We start from the raw sequence: 14,651 nt of genomic DNA on the forward strand, positions 1-14,651 counted from the left end.
TCTTTTGACAATTTACAACTTGGATTTGTCACTGGCCTCATTATGGTTTAATGCAGTGGACCATTATGAAACTAGGTTTAATGACTTGGCCTATTGAAACAAGTTTTTGGCAAGAATTGTGGAAGTTTATGCACTGGAATAAAATGTGGTGGGCCAGATTTGACCCCAAGGCCTTGAGTTTGACAACTAACAGAATAAATGCTTTTTTTTCTTTTTTTTTCACCTCCTTTTGTGAAAACATGACTTTTTGGTAGCATTGCTTTCAATATAACAAAATTACTAAAAAAAAAAAAAAAAAAAATACATCTACTTAATTACTTTTGCCATGCACAAATTGTTTTTCCTTAATACTGTAATTTTGCGGAGTCTGAATAATATGAGATTTGGATTTTTTATTTTATTTTTTTTTTAAAGCAGTAGCAACATAGTTAATGGCACAGCTGATCCAGCATGAGTATTAAATTGTGAAGCAAGAACTAGAGTGTGCTAACTTAATTTCTGTCATTTTGCAGGAGAGAGGTTTTAAATGTTACAGCTGTTCCTTAGTTCAAAGTCAAAACATCTGTCCGATCTCTCAATATTTATATCAATACAATGACTGTAGTTAGTCCATGTTAGTTCTCGGCGCAATTTACATTAACATGCTTGGAATATCTGTTAATGTGTGTTAATTGCAATTATAAATATATATTTTTTCTGATCTGGCCTTGAGTTCAACACATAATCTCACGCAAATGTTATCAAAAAACGTGAGTGCATACAACATACAGTATCTGATTAACTATCTCACTGGTTGCTTTTCCAATTAAAAAAAAACGTAATTAAGCTTAAACTCAAGCAGGTGTGCGCGTGAACGTGAAGGTGTGGAATCTGCACAAAGAGTTGCGGTGCGCCAGGCTTGACAGTGACAAAGGCGAGCTCTGCCAAGCTTTGCTTTCCCAACTCCAGTACCACATCGAAGATGACCACCAGGTGAGTTTTGTATGTAAAGATTATGTCACTGTGTACATTAATTGTCTTAAAGTAACACTCATTGGGAAGCATTAATGCCTGTGTGTGAGACGCATGATTAACAAACGTTTACTCATGAATGCTAAATTAATTATTGGGGCATGGTGAGCTTATTTTTCTCATATTGAGGAAAATGTTCACACTGGACAAAATGATTTTGTTATGATAGAGGGGAAAATAAATGATTGATTTGTTTGTTGGCAGAATTGCATATGCATTAGCATGTCTGCCACTGTTTGGGAATCAAATTGTGAATCTGGTTGTGTGTTCTCCTTTTTACACTAACACCCCCCCCCCCACCCCCCCCCCAAAAAAAAAGCAAAATGACCAGTACACATAGCTGATATTACAAATCGCAGAATGCACCACATTCGATAGCAATATTAGCTATGATTGTGTTCCATCGAGTGACAGTTTAGATTTACTCTTAAACTTGATGGGGAAAAACTGCGACCCCTGGTGGTGTTATAGTGAAACAATGTTTTGAAACGAAAGAACATACATTGTACAGGTACTTTGTTTTTTTTGTGTGTGGTTTATTTACAAAAAAAAAAAAAAAAAAACTACAAATAAAACTAATAGTTGGGGGAGTAAATTCGTCGTTATAGCTTAAAGAGAGGAAACTGGTGAGAAATAAGACTAATCGCTCCCGTGCATTTTGGTGAGACTCTACTCATGTCACTTTTTCACCAATAGTATACCTCATGATACAACTTGGCAGTTTTGATTAGCTGTTAGATCTATGATACTGCAGTGCCACTTGCCTGCTATTAAAAACTTCAAATTGAAGCAAAACTAATTGGTCATGACAACTAGTTGCAGAACCCACACACAATTAAATCATCTTCAGTTATGACAGAAACTTTTCTAGTAGCTTTGAGAAACTTGTATGGTCTTGCTGCAGGGCAAGCATGCGGCAGCTCTTGCACGTTGCCGTGTTCTTCTTCCTCGTGCCCTCTGTGCTGTGTGGGAACCTACGCTGCCACTTCAGGCCCATCCTGGGCAAGGGTGAGATAATTGACCCCCTGGTGACCGAGTGCCCCCCGGATGAGGTGTGTTACAATGCGGTGGGTCGCTACGGCACGTCCATCGCCCTAACCGCAAGCGGCTGCATGCCGAAGAGGGACTGCGGTCTGGAGCGCGATCACAACTTCAAAGGAGTCTTCTACAAGATGAGCTACACTTGCTGTGACCGGCCACTTTGCAACACAGGTGCGGGCCTCTTCGCCAACGCCTTTATCATCACCATAACACTTGTGACTGTTGCAGGGATGGTCGGAGGGTGATGTCAGATGAACATGAAGCGTTCAGATTAATTGGTGCCATGTTTCAGCATGGATTTACGTAGTAGACTATGAAGGCATTGAGCTGCAGGTTTTGTAGGTATTTTAATACATCTGATTTTAGAATATAGGCATTCCCAGGAAATTAAAGATTTCAATAAACAATGGTTTGTGCCACAAATGTGTATGACATCCATTAATTATGTTCTAAATGACAAAAGTGTGTAAAGTTATACCAATCTAGATTAAGTGCTTGTGACGTGAAAGTACACTCAAGATAAAATAGCTTTGTGTATATTTGGTAAAATCTATGCCATATAAGCCTATTACAAGAGCAGTAAGCTAGCATACAGACACCACCTTTTCTGTGTGTATATTTTGAAAAATAATCAGATTGTTGTGCCTGCTTGACGGAACAATTTAGACTAATGATATACCCTCAATAGTTTGCTTTGCTATTGCAGGTTTCTTGATTATAATACCTCGACTTGGACGAATTATTTCAGCTTCTCATTTTTCTTTAATTTAATTGTAATTCAGTGCAATTGGCAAATTTGATATTTAACATTCTTCCTGCTCTTCACCTCGACCAGCTCTTTCTGAATTCAAATCAGTTTTGCTAGTGCTAAGCAGAAACTCCATTTCCCAGCATGCTCAGCAGAGCGGATATCCTGTTTAGTTGTTACGCACTGCACGAGCGTATGGGAGAGAACGAATCTCACGCGTTTGTTGTCGTGAGAAAGAGCCACTACAAATGATGTAACTTCAGTTTAAAGCGTTTGTGCTTTTTTTTTTTCCCCCTGAGGCAAAGACCATCATGTTCCTGCAGTACTATTTGGACGAGAACGGAGACAGAGTGTACACGCTGAAGGTAACAAGTTTGCTTTCTAGCAGCGTGACCCATCATCTTCAGAATTAATTTTCGATGTGTAAAAACTACTTGGTTGACAAGCAAATGTTTGACCATATAAAACAGTGGCTATTTTTCCGTGAGATTTGTCGGACGAGTCGTGCACTGTACGCGGTTCCTATACTAATGTCACCCCCTTTTCATAAACTACCGAGAGGGTTTCGAACCCGTGATTCCACATTATTAACTAGTATGCTAACGGCCACAGATTTTGTACTCACGGTTAAATAGTGCTTATTGAGTTGCCGGTCACGGCAAAATATCAACTTCGGCCAAACTATTATGTACTAGTTGGTGTACGCTTGCTCAAATGACAAACGTCACCTTATACAGTGATGTTGATAGGTTCATAATCGACGTATCCAATTCATCCTAACTTCATAGATCAGAAAGTCAAGTTTTAAGTAAAAACTATTTGTTTTTCTTCCCATTTGACAGAAAGTGGCGCCTAACGGGCAGCCCACCAGCTCTGCCCACCCAGCTCGTTTCTCCCCAGATGACAGATTTTCTCGACACCGGGTGACCCTGAAGAAACGCTTTGGACTTCTGCTCACCCAGCAGCCGAGACCTGTCCTGTGACCAAGGACAGGAGATCACGCATGACAGCATGGATGAAGGACTGGAGAGAGGGCTACTGTGCAACGAGTGCCCAGAGTAGATCTCACTTATTTTCATATATATATTTATTTTTTTGTTTGTTTTATATAAATATTGGTCATTCGCAAGCAATTTGTATTTTATTTGTGTCTATTATAGGCTATTGTGTCATCTGTCTATTTAGTAACAAAGAATAGTGTATCACTATGCAGCCATTGAATAATGAGAGTTAACACTGACTACATGTCAACTTGAGCTATTGGCAGCAAAGTGGCACATGAAGATGGTTTCAATTCAAATATTCCCTGAGTTTAGAATTAGTGTGAACGTGTTAATTTGCAAGCCATTTTACTGGAATTTTTCCAAGGGAATAAAAAAAAATAAAAAAAATTCCTGACAATTTGAACAGCCTATATCATACAGATCACAATTGGTGCCAAACTCACTACAGGCCTGCTCTGTTCCACAATTACTGTATGCATGGAAGTTGGCAACATTGTATTTACTTGACTCGTGTTCAAAACTATCCATACAAATGGCGACTTCTAGCAGAATTTCAAACCACAAGTCTTGGCCTCTAGATGGAGCAAAATACCATGATTAAAATGTTTGGCAGCAAGTCAATGAAGAATTGAGGCAAGGTGTACATTATGAGGTTTGGGCAGTTTATTTCCCTTTTATAAGGCTGCTGGGTCTCCCCATAGTGGATATACATGTATGTACAGGAGTTTGCTAGACTGGAGTTACACTGAGGGCGAAGGGTCCATATTACACAGACTTCAAAAAACAACACATAAAGAGCCTCATCTCCAGGTATCAGGAATTAGAGAAGGATGGAGCAAAAAGGGGGAACAGCACAAGAGAAGAGGGGAGATGATGCAGTAGAACAACTTGACTGGACTGCCTAATAACTTAACAATTTGAAAATAACATACATTACACTCACAGTGCATCTTAAATAGGTCACATGAAGAGCCATATACCATAAATATCTGTATTTTTCGGGAGCCAACATATATAAAATGATTTTTTTTTATTTTTTTTAAATTGAACACACACACAAAAAAATGTTCAGTCCATCATTTTTTAAAAATATTTTTTCCCCATCTTTCGTTCTGCCCTGTGGAATTTCCACTGTGTCCACACAGGCCCGATCCAGAAAATTGAGGAAAAGGGTAGCAGAACCCAGCGCCCCCTGCCCCCTCTTAAAAGCATATGAATTAGTAGAAAACAAACAAATGAACAAACACCACAGTCAAATTCAGCACAAAAAGAACCCACAGACACACAAGAACAGCAAGAACACAGTATTATATTTGTACCCACCCCCCCTACTCGAGGCTTTCAGAACCGTTTGTTCCTCTTCATGGTCTGTATCATAGTCGTGGTCTTTCTCCTGGCGTACCGGCTGGCGGCTTGGAGCCGTCCTCCCCTGGCGGCTCAGTGGAATTGGGAGGCCGGTCACCAAATTGGCTGGTCAGTTCAGCAGTGATATATTATCTCTCAATTTCACAGTGTGGTTGGAAAAGGGGGACGGAAAGGGACAGGGAGTTCAGGAGATGGAGCCAGGTGGGAAAAGGAACCACAGCAACACTTAGAAAAACAATTGGAAACCCTGACCGTCCATGGTAGAAAGTAAACAAAATGGCCACGACGCTCCTGTCTTCTGAGCTTCATCCACGCCAAAGCATTGCGGGCACAAGATGGGGCAGATTTTGGCTAAAGCATGAACTAGATTTGGTGTTGACGTCGTCAGGAGGCAAAGGGAGGAGTGCGGGCGGGTCAGTGTGTGATTGGCGGGGCAAAGGGGGGCAAAAATGCCGTCTCGGGAGGCTCAGGCGCGCCGCGGCAGTGCCCGCCGCTTGCGGCTGTAGTAGTGACGCATGCCGCTTTGTCTGGCAAAGTTCATCATGTAGTTTTGTTTACGGGTGCTGCAGGGATACAAACACAGTCAAAGAGAGGAGGAGGGACACGTGTGATTAGTGAGAAAGGAAAGTCAGAAATACACTCATTCACACACGCACGCACGCACACACATATACATGTGGTGACGGTCCAGTGTTGCTGCTCTAACTTTGGTGTCATACATGTCGAGGTCACGACCTCAAACACTACTACTCAAAAAAGTGGATTTGTTTATGTTCTGCAGGGTGAGAAAACATGACAATTTGTATATCATTCCTTACTTCCATTTTGAATGGGTTCTCTCACTGTCAAAATCGGTTGGGAAAACATGCACTTTACTTGCGTTTTTTTCCCACGAGTTGTCTAAACTGACCATCACACACAGATATGGTCTTTTGAAGTCCTCCTTCAAAGCACAGAGAAAGGCTTTAATTAGGGATGGACACAAATGAAGCTTCATGAAGCACTTGAGATGTTTTTGATTCCTAGATGGCACTCTTGGTTTAATGATGCAGTGGAAATGTAATCAATTTTCATTGCATTATCTTTAAAGCAAGTGCACTATCTAGAAGAGTCAAAAATTTTGCTTCATGAAGCTTCATTTGTCTATCACTACTTAAAGCCCTCTTTGACTCACTTTTTGCCTCCCCCACTACACTATTCCTCCCTCCTTATAGAATCCATTACAATTACATGCAAATTGCCAATCATGCAAATCAGGCAATGGCAACATTTAGCAACTTTTAGGGCAGCCAAAAGCTACTTTCCTTCCTGGGGAGTTGGTAACACTGCTACTATCACCACACTTAATGCTTTTAAAACCACTTCAGGCCTGCATTTTTTTGGCTGGGCATTTTTATTTATTTATTTATTTTTACTTTTTTTTTTTTTTGCTGACTTTGACTCCCCATACAGGTAAGAACATGGGTTAAAAAAAGGGTTATCTCATGCTTTTATTTGTTACAGTAGACGCCAGGATGACTGTAACGTGTCGTAAACTTACCAATCTTAAATGTTCGTTTTTAACATGAACATCATGCAAATCATCTTGGGATTGTGATTGGTTAGCTAGGATCAAGTCATGAACCATTAGTGTTGACATCATCCAAATTATGTGTTTAATTGGTTTAGACACGCAAATATATCATGTCTACTGCATTTATGGGTCCGGAGGGGTTAAATTGGACTTGAGCTGTTCAGACTGTCCCCCCCCCAAAAAAAAAATCAGATGCGGGTCACATAATGGGCAAAAAGAAAAAAAAATCAGATACAGGTCACATAATGGGCAAAAAAAAAAAAAATCTGATTTGGGTCACATTTACCTGCAGTGTGAACGTAGCTGTAGGTTTTTCAATTAATATGCAAATAAACTATCTCCGTTAGTGATTGAATGTGTGTGTGTGTGGTATGAATATGAAAATTTCTGGTTATTTAAGCAGAAATGATCTAACTATGTTCTATGTGTATTTACCAAATATGTAAATTTATTTAACAGTTTGCAGTATACGGTAAGGCAGCTTAATGTAACTGGTTGCTTTTCCCCATCTGACTTTGTATAGAATCAAATATCATCAAATCCAGTGAATTTCTTTCTTTCTTTTATACGTCTAGTTAGGTTTTAAATGTCACATTTTCGTGTCCAGGACAGTTATGAGACGCAATACACGTAATCATGAATGAGTGTGTCAGATTAAAAAAAATAAAAATAATCAGTAATTGTTTGATGTTGATAACCAATTGAAAATGCAAAGAACAGATGATACACAGATTTCCACTGACCGACAAGACAAGACATGGAACACACACACGCTCAGACATCGAATGTTTGATGTCAGAGTAAAGATTGGGAAAAAAGAAAATCAACGCAAGTTCATGGTTTTGAGCAGACAAGCAGTAGAAACGAGATGGTGGCACGTCGCTCTCGCTTGGCCTGTTCATTGCCTCTTCCATCCAGCAGGGTGGCGCCAGTGAGCCAGCTGTGCAGCCTGGGTGAGCTAGAGGGCTTTCTGCAAAGCGGGGTGGCTCGGGGAGGGGCGGGAGGTTGTATGTTTGATGCCAAGATGATGGAGGGATGAGCATATGTCGTAAATGGATGAACAAACAGCCAAAAGCCACGGAAAAAGGGGAAAAATGGGTTCATCTCATTTGTCTTATTTGCACCCTCCTGCGGTTCTCGTTGCTTCCTCAGTGAAGATGCTCTCACACAATTGTAAGTCCTCATATAACAAATAATCTACAATAGCTGGATTATTGTATTTAGTTCCGCCATTGATAATTTAACTGACTTTGATGAAAATTAGTTAATTTCACATCAACACCATTCATTTGGAGTCGCAGAATGGTGAAACACTACATAAGCAGCAAAATCCATCCATTTTGAGCCATCTCAGGTGGCGGCCATTTTGCCACTATCTGTCGAGTGAAAACGACATCACAGATGCTCAGGAAATGACCAATCACGGCTCATTTGACGTTTTCTGAGTTTGAGCTGTGAGATTGGTCGTCACCTGAGTCCTGAGCCAATGTGATGTCATTTTCAGTCAAGTGGCAAAATGGTCGCCCCCTGTGATGGATCAAAATAGGCGGATTTTGGTGCTTAATTCATATTCCCATAGATAGACTTCGGATCATTTAAATGCTGGGTGGGCTGGGTTAAAGAGAAGAGCAGGTCGCATGTGGCTATCCCTGTGGTAGGGGGATGAGCTAAGATGAAAACAGAGGGTTAAGAAAACTGGAATCTGCAAATAAGTCAATGAGATTGACCCAATGCATTGAGCCATGCAAACAGGGACAAACAAAATTGAGCCAAGTAAAAGCTGAGGTTGGTGTGCGGACTAATAAGAAAGAGTGTTCCAGACACTCCGCGTCGAACGCTTAATCTTTTAAAAGCCGCCTGAAACACAAAAGTCAGCTCATCAAGTAAGCAGCCAGATAAAAACAACAACAGGTAAAATCACAGTGATGGAGTACGTCACACATACTGTACACACCAACACAACACCACACAGACATTTTGTGTTCGTCAACTTAATATTGGAAAAATTGGCAGCTCATGAACTCATTTCATTTGGTTTGACTTCAGTGACTGTCATGTTACGGAGCTTCCACCTGGACTGTGTGAGCAGCCGGTCTGCGTGGGAATCGAGAAAAAAAAAAGCGAGGTTGTGGAGATGATTGCGGTGATGATGAGCGAGGCTTGCAGTGTAAACCGAGCGAGAGTGCGTGTGCTGTGTGAGGAGGAGGAAGGCTGGCAAAAGAGAGGGGTGGGATAGGGGTGGATGTGGGCGGGGACAAGGCGGTGAACTTACCTGACGCTACAGCCATGCCAGTGGGAGCAGAATACAGAAGAGAGCAGAAGTTAGAGCGCGAGAGGGGAGGGGCAGGTGTGGGGGACTGCTGTCTCGCAGAAAGGTGAGTGGGGGTGGGAGCCCTGGCCTGGGGAGGGATGGGGCGGGGGCCCACAGGAGGAGGGAGAGGAGGAGAAGAGAAAGAGTGAGAATAAATGGAAGTCAGAAGTTGAGGAGTCATCCATCGTAGAGCAAAAGAAGAGTGCATGAAAGTGGACGATGAGGTTGGATACGATGCGGCATGAACGGAAGGAAAGCGGCACATGAAGCGGCATAAAAGAAAAAGGAAATTGGAGGAGTGGAGAAGTGGTGAACAGAGAGAAATAAACAAGAGTGTGAGGATTATGGTCACATTTGTCAGCAGACACTGTTGAACGGCGTGCATAGGGAGCGGGGAGGGGTAACGGCCACAGAGACCAGGGGGCAGCTCAGGTTTAGGCACTAAAAATAGGTTTTCACCAAGCCATACAGTACAGTTCAGTTGGAACACCTGATGCTGATGTGACTTGATGCTAGCTGACACGCCCACAAACAACAAATGCATATGACTTTGAATCCTCTTCAATGCCTGACTAGCTCCACTCTGGCATCTAAATATGTTATGGACACGTAGAAAATGATCCAATTTGATGAAATAAATAATGTACCTTTGCTCATTTATCGATGCTATAGTGATCATGCAGAACAATTACACACTCTCCCATGAGACAGAAGGTAACCCGTGCATCCACTCTCCATTCAAAAAACTATGTTGAGAGATTTGTCTCAAGATTATTCACACAAATATATTTGTGATTTTCATGTTTTTCAGACCGTAATTTGTTTCCCTCCAGCATCAAATCGTCTCGAAAGATGATTTATTCTATTTTATTATATTAAGCTGCGAAGTAGGGCTGGGAAACAAATTCGAACAAGTCAGTTGGGTCGACCACGAAAATTGGCGGATGTAAAATGCATGCGTCTAAGTTATTCTAATAATTAAAAAAAAAAAAAAAAAAAACATATTTGTGGCACCCGGAAGTTGTCGGAACGGTGGCGGCGATTACTCCATTCATCGATGGAATAATCGATAGGTTAATGGATTACAAAAAGATTCGTTTGTGACAGAGCTACTGCTATAGATGCTTTTATTTTATTTTATATTTTAATACCAGTAGCATTTTGTTAGCTAATGCTACCTAGCGTATTCACCAAACACCCTCCTCGAAGAGTGAAGACAGATACTGTAAAACATCAAAAGGAAAAAAAAAAAAAACCTGAAAAGGAAGATTTTTTTTTTTTTAATGTCTTCATAACAAAATCATTATTTCAGTACACAGTGGATTTAAAACGTCTCTTGGTGAAATGTCAGGTTTTTGTAATATAAATAAATATTCAGACCCTCAAAATCAGTGTTGCTTTCTTGGCAAACTTGCCATGGCAACAGTGATTCACAAAAACTCACAAACATCGTGTGCAGCCGTGGCGAAAGAGGTTATAATAGAAGAATGGGAGGGAAACAAATGACAGTCATATTTTGTGTTGATGTAAATGCACATTCAACAACAACCCATCAGCAGAATTGTGCATTTACAAATGGTCAGTCGATGCATACACGATATTAACAAACAGGTGAAAATGGTGAATATGTTTGTGTATCTGAAAAACACACAAATATATTGGTGTGAATCATTTTGAGACAAATCTATCCGGGCTCAACAGGCCCAGATTTCACAGTGGAGTAGATTTGTCAGTATATTGAGACACGATCATCATTACTTCAGTCTTCATACTTTTTTTTTTTTTTTTTGCCTTGAAATTTTTTCTAAAATATGCGCCTTTGCTCATTCAAGGTTGAGAAACACCATTATTGTACCCTTTATGCTCAACTGAACTGGACTGTATCGTTTTAACGAAACTGGGCAAAAGTGTGTACACAGCAACTTTTAATGCATCAGGTTTAGGTCTGAATAAACAACGAGCACCCACATTGGCAGCGAGTAAGACCCTTAGCGACATGCAGGAAATGCATTTAAACTGCTTCAGGATACCGACATTAATTTACACACTGCTAATAGACAACCATATCATCAGTGCCTTGTGGAGTTGCGGGTAATTCTTTTTTTTTTAAAACAGCAGACTGAATGAAACATTGTTTCTTTTGTCTCTTTTCCACAAGACACTGATGACAATTTGCCAGCCATCCACAAACATAACCCTTCAAAGCGAAGCAAATGCAGTAATGTTCCTGCTTGCCTGACACCGGAAGCAGTGATGAACTTCACTGTCGGTGTACACATGTGTGGCGATGCGCTTACGATCTGTGTGCACGCTTCCTGTGTATGTGTGGAGTAAAAGTGGAGGGGGGGTTATCTACGGGTGATGCGGGATCAGACAAGGACAGATCTGGGTTCTGATGGGGGGTTGGGCCAGTGCCGATAGTTTGGGTACTCACAGAACTACTTCCACATGGTCCAATGCCCACTGGTCATGTCCTGCGCCGTCGTGACGTGGCTGCCACCATCGCAGCATCACTCCTTTAACCCTTGCCTCTCTGGAGAAAACAGGAGTACACTATGTTCAAGATCGTACTGCTTATTCTGTGTCAATCGTAATGGCCTCCTGTTGTGTTGTGGGTCAAAATGACCCACTTTCAAGTTAAAGAAAAAATGTTAACTTTCGCTATCAAACTTGGCACTAACAGACAATAAAATAACACTTGGAGATATTTACATGGAATATTGAGCATATACCGGGTCAAACTGACCCAACATTCACATCTACAGTTTATAAGAAACAGTTAATTTCAACGTATGTACACTAAAAACAGTTACTAATAAGCTATAACAATATTTGTAGTGATGGTTAAACATTCCGGGTCAAATTGACCCATAGTATAATTAGTTTATTTGTTATAAAACTGAAATTGAAATTAAAAGTAGTCACTCTGACATTTTCAATGACGTGTTGAATGTTTATTGGAATGCTTTTGGAACATTAAACATGACCCATTTTTCGTAATTAACCTTTATCAACAGACAATTAAAATGGTTCAGTTTGACATATCTGCATTGAAAACTGTTAGTCGGACACTTTTGGAACATTAAACATTAAACTGACCCATTTCAAAGTTAAAGAACTACATAGTAGTGTTTCATCATGAAACTTATTCAAAATAGTTCATTTGAAATATTTGCAATGAAAGTGGTTTATTAAAGTTTATTGGAATGTGTTTTTAATTATCAAATATATCCTGGGTCAAATTGACCCGGGAACATTATTACTGTTCCTAAACCAACCAAACAGGATGGTTACATTATTATTATTATTATTATTATTATTATTATTATAACATAAACTAAGCCAATTATTAGATTCAGCTGCACAATTTAATGAGCTTTTACGAGCTAACAACAATATTCCATCTGAAAAGATAGTAATGCTTCAGTGTGGGTCACTTACAGCGGAATGTTGTAGGAAACTCTTTGGGCCTTTATGAAGTCTTTGGGTTGGTGCTGGGCGATGACGTGCCAGCTGACTCCGTTGTTGACGCTGTACTGCAGCAGCACCGCTCGATCGACCGTGTCGGCCCGGTCCAGCGCAATGTTACAACTGTCTGTCTGTGCCACGCTGCCAATTTGCAGCACAAACATGATCTTACTGCAGGGAGACAGAAGGGATGGCAAAGGTCAGAGGGAGACGTCAATCTCAGAGTTGTCGGTGCATTTGATTTTAGCATGCCTAAAATGGAGGAAACACTTCATGTATTTGCCCCCTTCCCGATTAAAGATTTTATTTGCATATTATTCAAAGTTCAACATTTTAGATAACCAATTTAATAAGGTAAGTACAATGCTTAACCATAAGAAGGACATGACTAAATGACCTAAGTGGCAAAGTTCAAAAGTCATATTGAGATCTTATCTCACATTTGCATAAAACAAAGCTTAATATTCCTTAGGAAATTTGGAGAAATATTTAGAGGACTGCCAGGACAAAAGTTGGACTTGCTGAGATGGAAAAATTATTGTATTTTTATGTAGCACAATAACAACCAGATATACCAGCAAGTACCGCTGAATGATTAAAAAAACTAGATGGAGGCAATGGGGTAAACAAGATCCAGTCTTAAATCCGTTTGAGACTGAGGTACACCTTACATATTTAAAAAAATAAAAATAAAAAAACCCTCATCCCTAGTTATTGAAAATGCTTGATTTCAAAGTGTGGCACAAACAATTACTTTTTTTTTTTTTTTTTTTTTTTTTTTACACAGGGACAATTTAAGATTAGTGTGATGATCTGAAACATCTAATTGTAACTAGAATAAGTGCAATTTCTGACGAAATTGCGTGGGAATGCTGAAAGCTGAATGCCAATAGGCGAATGCTAAGATGAATGATTATGAAGTAAATTGAAAGATAAATAATGTGAAAATTACAAAGTTTTAAATGAAGTTGAAAGATAAATGCATAAAAAGAAAGGACAAAGGTGGGATGTAATCATTTCAAAGAAATTATAATCCATTTCCTGACACGACAGTCAGTTGGTATCGAACCATCAAATGTACTGAAATGTGGTTCAGGCGGGGTTTGAACCAAATCCTCTGTGGGGGAGCCAAGGACTGAGATAACTTGCCTTGTTCAGATACATGGCTAACGGCGTATTTGTATTTTTTGAAAAGTGTCATCTGAAACAGCAAGCCAACATTCATTTAGTCATTTCAGTGAAATTGTAATGCCTTTTCATGATATGATAGTCAGTTGATATACATTTATATCACAAAGCATAATTGCCATGGATATATTTGCAATGTACAGTCAGAGGTGGGATTTGAAACCAGAACCTGTGGGTTACTGGATAAGCACTTAACCAAGTAGGCCACTAATCAGTATCAATTGTATGATCAGTTGTATGTATGGAAGTGGGCGTGGGACTTAAAAAGTTCAACGTCATTCACATTGAAAATGAATGGGGAAAAGTTGATATTTAACATTAAATTGTGCGAGAACTGTAAGTAATGTGGAATCAGACGATATATATACACAGGCATGCATTTTTTAGGCAAGTTGATATTTGAACGATGTAAATTGGAAGCATTATGTGGGAGTTGTTTTTCGGACAAAAAACAGAATAAAGATCACCTGAGAGAATAAAAATCCGAATAAGATGGCCACAATAAATAAGCACGGAAAAAGGGGAAAAAAATAGATCAGGAAAGGCAGGCAATCCTTTTTCACAGCAGTCTGTAGTGTGAGCACAGCATGGTGTGATTTGTGTTTTGGTTGTACCTGTACCTGGCTCGAGTGAGGTCCAGCGGTCTAGTAACAGCCTGCCTCATCTTACAGCCATTAAAATAAAGCGAGTCTCCGTGGGCATGCGGTGACAGCTGTCCACATCCGCTCCCCACTCCTCCGCCCTGAATCAGCTGCCAACTTTCCGGAGACACGCTGCCCGACTCAAAGTTGTCCTTGATGGAGCTGGGCAAGTCTCTGCTGGAGAGGGAGCAGTCATCACCTGTTCAGGTGGGAGGAGAGGGGACAATGATGGAAATTGGTTTGTTGTGATCACATTGTAAGATAAAATAAAAATTGATGTTTTTGTATCCACGATGCGTAG

General features: G+C 40.2%; 2 protein-coding genes across 7 annotated transcripts in view; one reads left to right on the top strand and one right to left on the bottom strand.

The window, feature by feature from the left end:
• The first annotated feature begins 841 nt into the window (after positions 1-841).
• On the top strand, positions 842-3,929 carry LOC144015673 (H/ACA ribonucleoprotein complex subunit 3). Of its 2 annotated transcripts, XM_077515886.1 has the most exons (4): positions 842-972; positions 1,916-2,223; positions 3,100-3,165; positions 3,643-3,929. In XM_077515886.1, exons 1-4 carry the CDS (start codon positions 962-964, stop codon positions 3,654-3,656), a joined length of 399 nt encoding a protein of 132 aa, XP_077372012.1. In that variant the 5' UTR covers positions 842-961; the 3' UTR covers positions 3,657-3,929. The 2 variants fall into 2 exon arrangements, with proteins under 2 accessions (XP_077372012.1, XP_077372013.1); XM_077515887.1 differs by lacking the exon at positions 842-972 and having other exon boundaries at positions 2,075-2,223.
• A 516-nt stretch (positions 3,930-4,445) lies between these two features.
• reln (reelin) overlaps positions 4,446-14,651 on the bottom strand; it is a 114,249-nt gene continuing 104,043 nt past the window's right edge. The window contains exons 61-65 of one of the 5 annotated variants that reach the window (XM_077515881.1): positions 14,330-14,549; positions 12,495-12,692; positions 11,488-11,586; positions 9,015-9,141; positions 4,446-5,732 (exon numbers count right to left, since the gene is read on the bottom strand). In XM_077515881.1, coding sequence (XP_077372007.1) covers positions 9,021-9,141; positions 11,488-11,586; positions 12,495-12,692; positions 14,330-14,549 — 638 coding nt within the window. In that variant the 3' untranslated portion in view covers positions 4,446-5,732; positions 9,015-9,020. The other 4 variants (XM_077515880.1, XM_077515883.1, XM_077515882.1 and 1 more) reach the window with 4 other exon arrangements.

The sequence above is a fragment of the Festucalex cinctus genome, chromosome 3 (assembly GCF_051991245.1).
Source record: "Festucalex cinctus isolate MCC-2025b chromosome 3, RoL_Fcin_1.0, whole genome shotgun sequence".
In the NCBI taxonomy this organism is placed as follows: domain Eukaryota; kingdom Metazoa; phylum Chordata; class Actinopteri; order Syngnathiformes; family Syngnathidae; genus Festucalex; species Festucalex cinctus.

What these genes read in the sequence shown, in the direction of transcription:
- LOC144015673 (XM_077515886.1), top strand. An exon ending in CCGGCCACTTTGCAACACAG is followed by an intron (nt 2,224 to 3,099) that starts GTGCGGGCCTCT and finishes TTTCCCCCTGAG; the next exon opens with GCAAAGACCATCATGTTCCT.